Source organism: Eptatretus burgeri, chromosome 3 (genome assembly GCF_056783735.1).
Source record: "Eptatretus burgeri isolate ZD-2024b chromosome 3, Ebu_testis_v1, whole genome shotgun sequence".
Taxonomy (NCBI): domain Eukaryota; kingdom Metazoa; phylum Chordata; class Myxini; order Myxiniformes; family Myxinidae; genus Eptatretus; species Eptatretus burgeri.
The window spans coordinates 59,565,439-59,580,046 of NC_140963.1; the positions used below are offsets into that span (position 1 = coordinate 59,565,439).

Here is a 14,608-nt window from a genome sequence, read left to right on the forward strand (position 1 = left end):
AACCTGGTATCCCCAAGGCTTGGGCAATATGTGTGTGAAGTTTCCCCTCGATCTGTGCAGCCATTCTGCAGAAAAATGTTTTTTAAAGGTTTTTTTTATTTTAAATAAAGCTTTTAGGCCAAATGGCCTCGACCTGCATCTAACTTCCTTGTGTAACTCAACACCTCTTATCCACATCAACTTCCACCATGGTGATATCAGAACGAGATGATTCGTCACATGGTCACGGATTGTTTAACCTCAACATGAGACCAATCAAAAACTATGTCGCACAATTTTTTTCGGAATTTACATCGCGTAATTACTGTGCATTCTGTCGTACCACGTGTTCTGACGCTCCACGTGTACTTACAGGCTTAATTAAACCTTACTATGATTCAACATATGATTAGATTTTTTGGGGGTCGCTCGTGGTGAATAACACTCGACCCATACAAAGCCAAATGAAATCTGGCACACAACAAACCCGGGCAGTATATAATTAACAGAGGCCTCCAGGCCTGATATTTTAGGTTCAAAATGGCGGCCATATCATTTTGGCTGGATGCCTGGTGGGTAGAGTCAAGCGACAAATATGGGTGGGGTCCGGCAGCTGTTCGACCAATGGGTGCTAATTTCAAAAATCAACCCCAAACAAGAAACACAACAACAAAAAAACAACAATGCGGAGACATATCAGGTAAAAATGTGCTTATGTGCATCATGGTTATATACCTGGGATCATTGCAATTGCACTGGGCCATGGACTAACACCTCGACCTAAGGCCTGAGGCCTGCCGATCTGTGCTGCTTCATGCAAAGGTGGTGCATGATTTTATTGGGGTAGAGTCAGGGCAGCTGTCCATCCAATGGGAGTAAAACAGTGGGATGGACTCAGGGCAGCTGAACACTGACCCATGTATAATGTGATATTTTCTAAGTCTCAAAAGGACATAACTCCGTGAAAAATTGACAAAACGCCCTGAAACTCAAACTTCTGTAACTTATCATAATAAAGCCATGCACAACATTTCAGTTGAATATGTTAAAGGGTGTGGGGGGAAAAATGTTGGAAAAACCACAGGTGGGACGGACGGACAGACGGAGGCAAATCTATAGTAAACTCTGCTGAAATCGTATATATTTTGTGGTAGGGAGCTAACAATGGTACAAATCTGGCAGTCAAAATCTATATATTACTCAAACTCTCATCTTATATTGTTGCGAATCTGGAAGCCATGAGCACACAACATTCAGGTCCTATAGCTCGGTTATTTTGATAAGTGAATGTGGATAGATAGCTCCCTTTCCCTAATCTAATGGGTGAATAAATGTACTTGTGGTGTGAGTTACTTTGATAGTCAGGGTTTTCTTTCATTTTTACACCCCTCATAACTACGACAACGCCAGCATCCCCTTCACTTCACTCTGGCCGACGCCATGGCCTATGTGCATATCAGCACTTACGTGGGTGGAGCCCACGCAGAATACAGTTCCTCGGGCTGTTTGGTGAGCGGAGCCCATGCAGAATACAGTTCCTCTGGCTATTTGGTGGGCGGACCCCACGCAGAATAATGTTGCTCTGCCTGTTTGGTGGGCTGAGTTCAAGGAGGAGCCTCGCGACGGTGAGGAAGGCGGTCCGCGTGACGTCACCATCCCCCCGGGCCAATCGACGGACTTGCCGCTCGTTTTGGCCAGTGACAGGGCGACGAGCGATTGTGCGCGCCAAAACCGTCCAATGAGGGAGAGAGGGGCGGGCGGAGCAGTCTCCCCCCCCAAGACAGGGTGAATTAGGAGTTCGGACAGCAGGAGCTCGAGCTTGAGAGACACCTTCCCCCACCAGAGCCACAAGGGTTGCGCGCCGTGTCTCTGTCAGCGAACGAAAGCTCGAGATTGAGAGATCCTGCCGCCAACAGAACCGCAAGGGGTGCGCGCCGTCTCCCTGGAGGATACAGAGGAGAGGTTTGGTTGCCAGGATGAGTGCCGAGTGGAGCTGAGGAGGCTGATCGCAGCTCGCCGGTGTCTGGATTCGGCTCGCCTCTCCCTGGTGCCTGGTTCGAATCAGCTCGAAAACCACACGAGGTGGACAGGTCCAAGGCAGGCTCTGGTCTTCAGCTCGCCTTCCCCTCCGAGCTGGAGGCCTCAATAAAGGCTGTGGCTACCGTTTCTTTTGGGTGTGTGTGCGTGTGTGTGTGGCACCAGTCTAGTAAGTAATAAATTGTTAAATGCCTTGCTGTACATACGTGCATCTCGATATTCGGATAACTCTGCTTCTTGCGTGCCTTCTTCTTCTTGCGTGCCAACTTCTTCTTCTTCTTCTTCTACTTCTACAAATAGTAGAACAGTTTATGAAAGTCTCCCCCAAAACAGATTGGCCTTCCAATCTTGCGGAAATTTAAAAAAAATTTCTCCAAAATGATCATAATTTCAGGCGCGGTTATTGGTATAACCCTTAGAGGTTTAGACCACCTTAAAACAGCCAGAGGAACTGAACAGAGGACAGGTTGAGCATTCAAGTAAAAGTACGTGTTTTTTTGATGTCCTTGTCATGTATGTAATATAGTGTATGTGCTCACACAAACTCCTCCATCATTTGTTGATGACCAGAGAAAGGTGAAATATCCCATCAGAGATGGGGAATCCCCTGCCATTGAATGAAAAAGGTCATACATATTCCAGATAATGAGGGAGGTGAATTGGAAACAAGACACCATTTTGGTCATCATCTCGAAAAAGTTCCCCAGGGGTGAGGAACGTAGTACCCAAAAATAATTGAAATCAGATAAGCGGTTTTCCATTTATTACAAAAAACATTTTTTTCAAGATGGCCGCCCCAGTCGGCCATCTTGGATCCGGCCACGCCCAAAATCAATAGGGTTCTTCCTTTTCAGGTGGTACATGTGTGACTCAAATTTCAAATCGTTATGGCGAAAAAACATTTTTTTCAAGATGGCCACCCCAGTCGGCCATCTTGGATCCGGCCATGCCCAAAATCAATAGGGTTCTTCCTTTTCAGGTGGTTCATGTGTGACCCAAATTTCAAATTAATATGGCAAACAGTTTATGAGTTATCGCACTCACAGCTATAAATGTTGACGCCACCCCAGTCGGCCATCTTGGATCCGGCCACGCCCAAAATCAACAGGGTTCTTCCTTTTCAGGTGGTTCATGTGTGACCCAAATTTCAAATCTATATGGTGAACAGTTTATGAGTTATCGCACTCACAGCTATAAATGTTGACGCCCGGACGGACGGACGGACAGCCGGACGCCCTGGATGACAACAATATCCTCCTTCCGCCACGCGGCGGGGGATAAAAACCAAGGAAGAAAAGTAATTTTGAAACATTTTAAATGTTGATGTTCAATGCAAACTTCTTATTTTATTTTTTTATACAACAAATAGTATAACAGTTTAAGAAACACACACTGTGCAATATAAACCATACAGCATTCTTCAAGATAAGTACAAACCACACAGCTATGGATTTGAGTAAAAAGTAAAGTTTACATGAAATGGCAAACTGACAAAATAATGGAAAATGTCCCCTCTTCACAGCCTTAAATGGTGCAATGTGTGGTGATGAGCAGACGCGCCATCTCGTGGTTTCCGCTGCTCTGGTAAATTAGTGCAAAGTTGTAAGCGATCTCTCTACGCAGGTCCAATTGATCAGTGTCCACACCCTAAGAGAAATAATCCATAGTTAGTAAAGAGTAATATCAAAAATTTATGATGGTGATGCAGAAAAAACAGCTTATGATGAAAACAAAGGATGGTCAGAAACTAAATTATTGAGAAAAATAAACATTACAAAGCTCGGCCTGTTGCAATAACATCACAGACTGGTTGGTGGCCTTTTTTTTTAATGCCTCTCCAGTCAAACTCCTTCTGCTCCACCTGTCAAAAGCCTCCCCAGAAACTCCTGGATGCATTGTGTTCTTCCAGTAAACCCATCCTGGTTAAATTCCTAAAATCCAAGCTTTCCACTCATCTGCATTCTTTTCTTCCTATTTTCTCTGTGGAACTGCCTTCCAGAGAAGGTTCAATCTTGCTCTTTTCTCGTTCATCAAGGTGGTGGTGCACTGGCATCTCATGTCACCCCACATCCCCATAAACATTCCTCTCTACCCCATTAATCATATCTAACCAAACCCTCTTAGATGCAGGTTTCTTTGTTTCCTTCCCCTCATTTCCTGTTAGATATTTCCCCTTAGTTGTGTTCAACTGTGGTCCCACTGTCAGTACATTGTCATTTTTACCTCCACCACAAAAGGTGGACAGATGGTATGTTTTACCCCTGTCTGCGAGTAGGATATCTCAAAAAGTTCTGGACAGATTCAGAGAAAACTTTGTGGACAGGTTGAATAAGTGACAAAGACGAATTGATTAGACTTTGATGAAGAGCCGGATGCATATCTGGCCTATCAGTGGGATACAAAATGTAAACAGTTTAGCCTGGTGGAGGTATGCACTCTCCAGAGTCTCATTCTAGTTCGTATTTTTTTTGTTTTTTTTTCTGTCTATGTGTGTGTGTGTGTGTGTGTGTGTGTGTGTGTGTGTGTGTGTGTGTGTGTGTGTGTGTGTGTGTGTGTGTGTGTGTGTGTGTGTGTGTGTGTGTGTGTGTGTGTGTGTGTGTCCCTCTCGATTTTTGGATCCAAAAGAAATAAATAAATTCTGCTTCATTTAGATTTTGCCATTTCCTAAAAAGGGGAGTGCAGTAAACAGAAGTGAGGATCGCAGAGTGGAGAGATGATGGAAAGGGAGTTGTGATAATATAGGACATAAGGAAAGAAAGGAAAGGGGTATGTGGAAGACATCGAAAGGAAGTGGGTAGAGGTTCAATTTTTTGGCCATTTTGCTCATAAAGAGAGGACCTGAAAATATTTCTACCCCCATTAAGAGATAACCTGAAATAATTTAAGAGTTAAGCTGGTGTGGATACTATCTCATAGGTATCTTTAAATTCCATACTGCAACAGTAAAATTCTTTTACAAATGATAAAAACCACTCTGTTGTGATGCCTTTCTCATTTGTTGCAGCGATCCAGCTGTAGAAGCAAATTTCTCCAAAATTAGCATTATGGGTTGAAGTGTGATGAGAAAAAGAAAATGTAGACAATTAAGTTTGATTGACAATTAACTTGAAAAGTAAAGTTTTAAAGCATATAGCACAATGTATTGGTATAACCCTTTCATGGGAAATGTATTAAAAATACAACATGATTATTACATCTATGTGCTCGAACATGTATCGATATTGAATATATTGTTACGGCTGTGGAAATTCGCAGAACACCATAAAGGTCCTTAGTTCAGTTAGATTTCCCCACCATTGTTTAATGTGAATTTATTCGTGTTAACAGGGCTGTGATCCTTTGAGATAGCCGTTTTTCTTTACTATCGTTATTTTGGACCAACCACGTTTCAACCACCACAACCACCTTCACAATGCCACCATCACAACAACCACGATCGCCTCAACCACCAACCTCACCTAACCACCTTCCCCGCTACGCCAACTGCCGATCCCCTTCTCCACAAACCAAACCACAACCCTCTATCGGTGGCGCGCGGATTTTCCCGCCTGTTTTTCCCGCGCGCCGATCGGGGAGATCGTTTGTCATTGGTCGGTTCGTGGAAGTGAGGCACTGGAGATAAGGAACGCCCCTTTTCTCAAAGCTTCCCGCAGGAGCTGGAAGGGGGGCGGAGCGATAAACGGGGAGGAGCGAGGTGTTGGAACTAAGGAATATAAGGGCGCGCAGGACGCCAGGTCTGGGTCTTCGTGGTGGTTTTCGTCTGTGTGTGTGTCGTCTTCCTGGTGGTTTCGTCTTGGTCTTCGGAGGGTCTTGGGTTCGGTGGTTCGGGTCGAGTCGTCGGAGCTCGCAGTCGGTGGGGAGTCCGGGCGTGGCACGAGGGACGCGGACGGGAGGCTCCGCTTTGCCAGCTCTGTCGCGCACGCCTGCGCATCCGTGTGGAGAGCGCCGGAGAGAGCTCGCCGGCCCCGTGGAAGGCCGAGCTCAGCTGCGGCTGTCCTAGCTGCCATGGGGGACAGACGTCGCGACTCACCCATCGCACCACAAGGGTGCAGGTAACCTGCAACGGTCTCGGGGGGCCCGTTTGGTCATCCAGGCTCCACGCCATAAAGGTCTACGGACCCTGTCTGGCACCCTCGTCTTTGAGGGTGGCCTTTTCCTTTCTTTTGAATGAATGTTGGTGGCGCCGTGTCCTGTAAGTAAAAACTGTTAAGTGACTAGATAATTGCTGATAGACGGTCGTAGCTCTTCGCTTTGCCCGCGTCTTTGTCCCCGTCCCGCAGTCTTCATAAAACAACTGCATGCGCGTTTTGCTTTTGTTGATGGTATAAGCGTTTTTCATTGCTTTTTCTGGTATACGTGCTGTGTAAAATAAATGTGCTTGGTTAAATGTACCCCGTTCATTGCGTCCTCCTTTCTCCACATTGAAATGCCATCTTGCATTGCGGAATAATAGTTGGGTTGTTAAATACCAGTTAAATAGAATCGGATCCGGCGAGGTCAGGCGATAACACCCGCTCGGTTATCACTGCAGAACGGAACGGACCGCTTGAGCGGTTCGTGTCCAAGCCGACCTGTGTCGAGGTACGGTCTCCCGGTAGGCTTCCCGCGCAGGTACTTAGGTATATCGAAATTCGGCGATTGACCCTATTTTGCGCGGGTAGAAAATTGGCTAGGCCGTGGTGGGGTTGAGGACCCACCCGTGACAGGGTTCCGGCGTTGTTCCGAAAAGTCACGACTGAATTGTCGCCACCAGACGGACGCGGCTGCTATTAGGGAAACGCGGTCGATCGCACGCCGGTGGGCGCGAATTTGTCACAATATATTGTTGCGGATTCGCGCCCGCCGGCGTGCAGACGGCCACGTAACTCGAATCGCGGCACGTCGCCCACCGGACGGACAATCCAGTCGTGACCCTCTCGGACTAACGCCGGGAACCAGTCACGGGTGGACCTTTCGGTCTCACCACGATCGTGCCAATCGGCCCCCGCGTGGGATAGGGTTGCTCGCCAAATTCGACCTACCTAAGTACCCACACGGAGGGTAGACCGGGCGATCGCACCTCGCCGCAGGTCGACTTCGGACACGGGCCACTTTAAGCGACCCGTTCCGTACTATCGGGATAACCGAGCGGTGTTATTCGTCGGCCTCGACGGTTCGATTAATTATCGGGCGTTTTAGCCCACTACCAACCCTTTACGTGAAGCAAGATGGAGATTCAATGAAAGAAAAGACGAAGCGAAGCGGGAAAACAGTTCAACAATAAGCACATTTATTTCGCGATGAACGGAAAGCACACATATACAATTCCACCAAAAGCACATGTAAAAGAAGAAGACAATGCAATATTACACAAAAAGCAAATGCAACAATGCAGATCTATCCGACTACCGGGCACACGGCAACACTTATACAATTTTACTTCACAGACGGCGCCGACAACACACATTCCCAAAGCAAAAGAAAAGAGAACCACCCTCCAGGATGAGGGGGGTAGGCGGGCCTGGGGCCGAGACCGTGTCGGGCCTACCCGTCTGATGATGAGACGCGAAGTGGTGGTGGTGCCTCAACTCCGTGGGCCTCGCGGACAGTGTCTGGTAGGGGGTGGGAAAAGGGGCCCCCTTTGTCGCACTATCTCAGCGCGGGGGGAAACAGGAGGGGGTTGCTGATGCTCGGGGAAAGGAGGATATAACCCTGTCTCGGGTCCCGCGGCGAGCGTCTCCTCCTCCACCTCGGTCGCGTTGCTGGCCTCTCCCTGTGCCGCTCCCGGCACCGACGCGAGCACCCCCTCGTCCGCCTTCGCCGCCGTCACCTCTCCACAGCTCCGTCCTCTTCACTCCGACTAGTACCACTTCTTTCCAGCTCCACCGACGACTCTCTTGAATTCCGCACACTCAACTCAACTTCCAACTCAACTGCCCTCGACTGACGAACGCAGTCGTTTTTATAAGCCCCGTGGCTTCGCTCTTTCACCCTTGACCCTTTGCCTCCGACCCTTCACCTGGCTCCCCATTGGCCCGAGGAAAAGTGGCCATGAATGCTTTTTGATCCATGAATTTGCATATAGCGACCGCCCTCCAACGCCCTGGAGGCGGGGCCAAACCGCCCCTCGCTCACCGATTGGACGGAACAAAAGTGGGCGTGAGTCGTTTTTGATCCGTTTTTCTGCGGAAAGTCCGTGATGTTTTTGAACACGCTGCTCGGTGCGCGCCCTACACGAGTCCAGCATCGGTGCCCTCGAGGGGCGCGAGATGACGGTGATGCGATGGTGGCGAGTTGTGACGGTAAAGGTCGTGGCGGTTGTGGTGAAGCGGCGTTGTGGTTGGTGGTTGTTGTTGTGATGGCCGAGTTGTGGTTGTTGGTTGTTGTGTGATGGCTGTTGAGACGTGGTTGGTGGTGGTAATAATGGCGGCTGGTCCAAAATAAAGATAGTAAAAGAAAAACGGCTATCCTGAAGAGTCGCATCCCTCATGAATGACATTTATTCCCTCTAGACAACGGGTTTGGGCCTAACTACACATATACTTACCGAGATATCTCACCTAAGGGACCTGAATGGTGGTTTGTGAATTTCGTCAACCACAACAATATATATATATATATATATATATATATATATATATATATATATATATATATATATATATATATATATATATATATTTCCAGCAATCTCTGTGTGTGTGTCTGTGTGTCTGTGTGTCTGTGCGTGTGTGCGTGTGTGCGTGTGTGTGTGTGTGTGTCTGTGTGTCTGTGTGTATGTGTGTATGTGTGTATGTGTGTATGTGTGTATGTGTGTATGTGTGTATGTGTGCGTGTGTGTGTGTGTGTGTGTGTGTGTGTGTGTGTGTGTGTGTGTGTGTGTGTGTGTGTGTGTGTGTGTGTGTGTGTGTGTGTGACTGCTGTTTCTCGACAACCACTGGTCCAATCTAATTGAAAATTGCCAGGTATATTGCTGGGGACCTGAGGATGTGCCTTTTCAAGGTTTGATATTAATCGGACAAGTGCTTCCCAAGTTATGGCCATTTATTTACCAAACCAATGGGAAGACACGTTGTTGCGTGAGCGTGGCCGATGGGGAAGGGAAGCTCAGCCGCGTTCCCCATTACAGGTTACAACGTACGGGCTTCCGGAGAGTGATGACTTCGTGTATTCTAATAATTTCTCGATTTCTTATGCGCATTTATAGATAAACACAATGGCCCAAGTTATGATCGTTTTCATAGTAGACGGTGTATAAATTTCGGGAACATCAGAGTGCTGGTATGCTCCGAACCAGGAAGTAAATTTTTTCTCTCTCTTCTCTTCTCTTTTTGTTTTTCCTTGCCACGACATTGCGAAAAGGTAAAATACGTTGGCGCTAATTGAATAATTGGGTATTAAAAATAAATTGCGAATAATATCGAACTTCCGGGTCACGCACATACAGGCACGCAAAAGTGAAGAAATGGCCTGTGTGGTTTGTTTATTTATTTATTATTATTATTATTTTTTTACGGGCACGTACTAGTATATGTAATTCCAGCAATGTGTGTGTGTGTGTGTGTGTGTGTGTGTGTGTGTGTGTGTGTGTGTGTGTGTGTGTGTGTGTGTGTGTGTGTGTGTGTGTGTGTGTGTGTGTGTGTGTGTGTGTGTGTGTGTGTGTGTGTGTGTGTGTGTGTGTGTGTGACCGCTGTTTCTCAACAACCACTGGTCCAATCTCATTGAAACTTGCCAGCTATATTGCTGGGGCCCTGTGGATGTGCCTTTTCAAGGTTTGATATTAATCAGACAAGTGCTTCCCAAGTTATGGCCACTTATTTACCAACCAATGACATGACACGTCGCTGCAGCCATTTATTTACCAACCAACGACATGACACGTTGCTGCGTAGGCGTGGCTGCGTCGGCCGGTGCGCGGCCGGCCGCCGATGACGTCATGGGCCGTGCCTGTTACATGGCAGCGAATGTCATGGCAGGCAAAGACAAGGAGGTAAACTTGATTTTAATTAACACTGTGTGTGGAAGTGTGGTTGTCACGAGAACGTGAGAGTGAAGGAACCGCCTGTGTGGCTGTTGTTTCTGGCACGCGGTTTGAAAGTTTTTTCGTTTTTTTTTGTTTGCATGTACGACCACGCACGTACGGGCACGCACTAGTATATATAAAATATATCTATATATAAAAAATATATCTATATATAAAAAAATATATACACACACACACACAAGCATTAAAAGGCCATTTTCCCCACTAAAGCGGGGGTTAGCCTTGCGGGCCCCATGACAATCTTCTCCAATTTACCCTATTTTCTGCATCTCCCCTTCTTAATCCCCTTGCCCACATTTCTTCTTCCACCACCTTTAGCCAAGTTTTTCTCGGTCTTCCCCGTCCTCCACTTCCGACTACACATTTCCAACACTCCTCTCACCCAGTCACTTTCATCCTTCCTCAACACATGACCCAACCATCTCAACCTGTTTCTCTTCACAACATCCATCACAGACTCTATTTCCATCATCTTCCGCAAGTCATCATTTGTCTTCCTCTCTCTCAACGATACTCCACACATCCAACGAACCATTCACATTTCCACCCTTTCCAGCCTTTGTTGCTGCTCCATGTTCAGTACCCATGTCTCACTACCATGAATCATCGTACTCCTCACACATGTAGCATACACCTTTCCATTCAGCTTCAACGACACTCCCCTCTTCCCAGCACGCCACTCAGTTCCCGAACCTTCTTCCATGCACATCTTACTCCAGCAACCGTCGAAGAGTCTGATCCACCTTCTCCATTCAGCATGTCTCCGAGATAGCAAAATGTTTTCACACCTTCCAGCTTCACACCATCTCCAAGATCCAACTCAACAATTCCTTCATCTGTAGCTCCCTCTATGCATACCTCACACTTGAATGTAGCTGCCTCACTGGTTAATGACCCTCTCACCCCACTACATTTTTGATGAACCCATTCAGCACACATTGTACACTGAAAGGAGTTCACTCCGACACCTTCCTGCACACAGCACACGGCCACTTCCCAGTCCTTTCCACCTCACCACATGCTTTACCACTTGCCATCACCTTCGTCTTTCCAACATTCACCTTTTTTTTTTTTTTTTTTTTTTTTTTTTTGTATACCTTGGTCGAGGCTCGTATGAGAGCTAACACACAACTCACAGCAAGGAGGCATGAGACAAGAGGCATGAGACATGAGACACCTTCAAACCTTTTGCCTCCATACATTCCTTCCACTTGTTCATCTTCTCCTTCAGTCCATCCATACTCTCTGTAATCAACACCAGATCATCTGCATACAGCAGCTCCCACGGTAAACCCTCCTTTACCCTCCGAGCCAGCACCTCCATCACAACTACAAATAGAAGTGGACTTAGTACTGTCCCCTGGTGCATTCCCACCTTCACTTCAAACTCACCACTGTTCCCATCCTTCGTCCTTACAGCCGTGCGCGCTCTCTCGTACATTGTCATCACTACTCTGATCAACCATTCCTCCGCTCCTAACTTCCTCAATGCCCATGTCATTACTTCGCATGGAACCCTATCAAATGCTTTCTCCAGATCATATATATATATATTATACATACATACATATATATATATATATATATATATATATATATATATATATATATATATATATATATATATATATATATATATATTATACATACATACATATACAGAATATATTTCATTTGCATTTTAAATGGCCTTGTATCTCTTTACTGTATTGGAAGGTTACCACTCTGCCAAGTAAAGTAAAACACCCCACTCCCCAAAAACAGATTGGCCTTCCAAATAATTTTTTATCTTTATTCAGTGGAATAGAATTATCTATCTATTCTATTTAGCTTATTAATATGAAGGGATTCTCATATATAAATAATTATAATGGCATCTGAAAGTCTGGCTAGAAGCTGGCATCTAGCTTCAATGGAATGTGTGTTTAGGTAATAGCCAGATGACCGTTTGAACTCCTATCAACTCCAGATCATAAAATGTTCCCCAGCCCTTTGAATTCAAGCTGACCTAAGAGTGGCGGCTGTGAAAAAAGGCTATGAGTAATGAGTAATCTTTTCCCTGCACCCCAAAACGTCAGCCTCAGCAGCATTTCTCTCGAAAGTGACCAGACATTGTCCCATGATCTCACCCTCCCCGCCTTTGCTTAGTATATAAGGAACTCGACATCTATGTACTATTAGAATCAGAGGATAGAGCGTGTTGCTTGCTTGTGTTATTGAATCTCCTCTGGTTCTCCATATGCATATGTATTAAATGGTTCAAATGTACAAGAGGAATTGAGTATTCTTCGACACAGCCAAAGAGAACCCTCTCAAGCTTGCCAACTAACTTCAAGACAACGAGGCACATTTGGAGCATTGCTTATAGTGTTTTGTGGCCAATGCATGATGGTGTGTGTGTGTGTGTGTTCGCATGTGTGCTTAATGGGTAGTACATAACTATTACAGCTTAAGGAATACAGGGATGCCTTGCGCTGGGGAGAATTTGTGTGCTTCTGGACTGTGAAACATGCAATGGAGACAGACCACACTCCTAACCTGGGAAGGCACACACATCTTGAAGAATACAACAAACCAAAAATGCTACCTTTTTGTGAGGCTTAGTACACAGGGCAGCACAGAATGCTTGACTTTTAGGCCAGTATTTCCACTCCCCCTCTGTTCTGAGGTGAGAATCATGGACATTTAGGTACTAGAGAAATAATCTGAATGGTGTTGCCCCATTAGAAGATGTAACCGTCAATTCAGTTGCTCCGAGAGATCAGAGAGCAGAATGATACAACAGCCAAATGTTTTGCTGACTGCAAGATGGTGTTAGTTGGTTCCGAAGTATATCTTACAAAAAGGCAGAGGCAACCAGTTATTTTTAAGTGCACTACAAAAAAAGGGAATTAACATCGAGTGAACCAGATTTTTTTTCAAAGGGGTGAAACATGGTCAGCATCATGTGTGCTAAACCTACTCAGCATACCTTACCTGATGTTCTGTTTAAGATAAGAGATAATATAATGGTGTCATGACATTTCTCCAGTAAAATCTCATATTAATTACGTTGCAGCACAACACAGCCAGCAAAAAGTAATATTTAACCAACAAAGAACAAGAAGCATCATCTTGGTGATTATTTTTATTGTGTGAAATCAACTAAATCGAGCCATACTGCAAGAGTTCACCATCAGCCATGTGAATGTATTCGCATGTACAGTGCCACAGAAAGTTTTCACACTCCTTGAGTTTTGGCACATTTTATTTGTTACAGCCTGAATTTAAAATTGAATAAATGTAATTTTTTTTTCACCAATCGACACATTTCGCCAATCGACCACAATGACAAAGTGAAAACACGTTTTTTGAAATTTTTACAAATTGGTTAAAAATGAAAAGCTGAAATGTCTTGCATCAATAAGTATTCAACCTCCCGAATCAATACTTTAGAGAAATCCTGTTGGCAGCGATTACAGCTTCAAGTCTTCTTGGGTATGTCTGTAAGCTTTGCACATCTGGATTTTGGGATTTTCTCCCATTCTTCCTTGTAGATTTGCTTAAGCTCTGTCAACTTAGATGGGGAGCATTGGTGAACATCAATCTTCAAGTCTTTTGACAGATTTTCAATGGGATTCAAGACTGGGCTTTGGATGGGCCAATCAAGGACTGTTATGTTCTTGTTCTGAAGTCATTCTAGCATTGCTTTGGCTGTAAGCTTGGGGTCATTGTCCTGTTGGAATGTAAATCTTCCCCACAGTCCACGGTCTTTTGCACTGCGAAGCAGGTTCTCCTCAAGGATTTGTCTGTATTTGGCACCATTCATTGTCCCCACTATCCTTACAAGTCTCCCAGTCCCTGCCACTGAAAAGCATCCCCACAACATGATGCTACCACCACCATGCTTCACAGTAGGGATGGTGTTAGATGGGTGATGAGCTATGAAATGTGACAAAAGTCAAGGGGTGTGAATACTTTCTGAAGGCACTGTATCAGATCAAAAAGGGGAACGATCTAATATTTCAAAAGATTGTGGATGGATTCTGACAAAACTTGGTGGATGAGCTGGGTAGGTGACAATAACAAGCTGATTAGATTTTAGATAAGGTCCGGATGTAGATCTGGCCTATCAGTGGGATACAAAATGTGAACTGCTCAGCCTGGCGGTGGTATGCTCTTTACCAAGTGTCGTTCTAGTGAGTAATATTTTGCTAGCATGTGAAATCAAGGCAATGGTTTGGCTATTTCTACGTTCTCTTGCATCTCCTTTCTTTGGAAATGGTATGTAGACTGCTTTTACCTTTTAGGCCATACAATCCTGCTCCAGATCTGTGTAGAGATAGCTCTTTCAAGGCTCTATGTACTTCACATTCTATCAATATTGGTTCATGCTCATATTTTCTTTCTTCAAAGGTTGCCATCATATTGCCATCTTGTTTGTAGTTTCAGTATAGTCCTTCCATGTTTCTTTCACCTGTGTTACTTCTGTCAGATCTTTTAATGTTCTACACTAAAGGATTCAAATCCCAGACCTCAACTTTCCTGTGGTCTCTCCAATATTAAAAAAAAAAGATCTCTTATTTTTCC

General features: G+C 45.3%; 1 protein-coding gene across 5 annotated transcripts in view; it reads right to left on the minus strand.

Moving 5' to 3' along the window:
- Positions 1-2,719: 2,719 nt before the first annotated feature.
- Positions 2,720-14,608, minus strand: part of GTF3C3 (general transcription factor IIIC subunit 3) — a 185,661-nt gene continuing 173,772 nt past the window's right edge. For all 5 annotated transcript variants that reach the window (XM_085873608.1, XM_085873612.1, XM_085873611.1 and 2 more), the window contains one exon: positions 2,720-3,663. In XM_085873608.1, the coding sequence (XP_085729734.1) occupies positions 3,541-3,663 (123 nt within the window). In that variant the 3' untranslated portion in view covers positions 2,720-3,540. The remainder of the gene's footprint in view (positions 3,664-14,608) is intronic.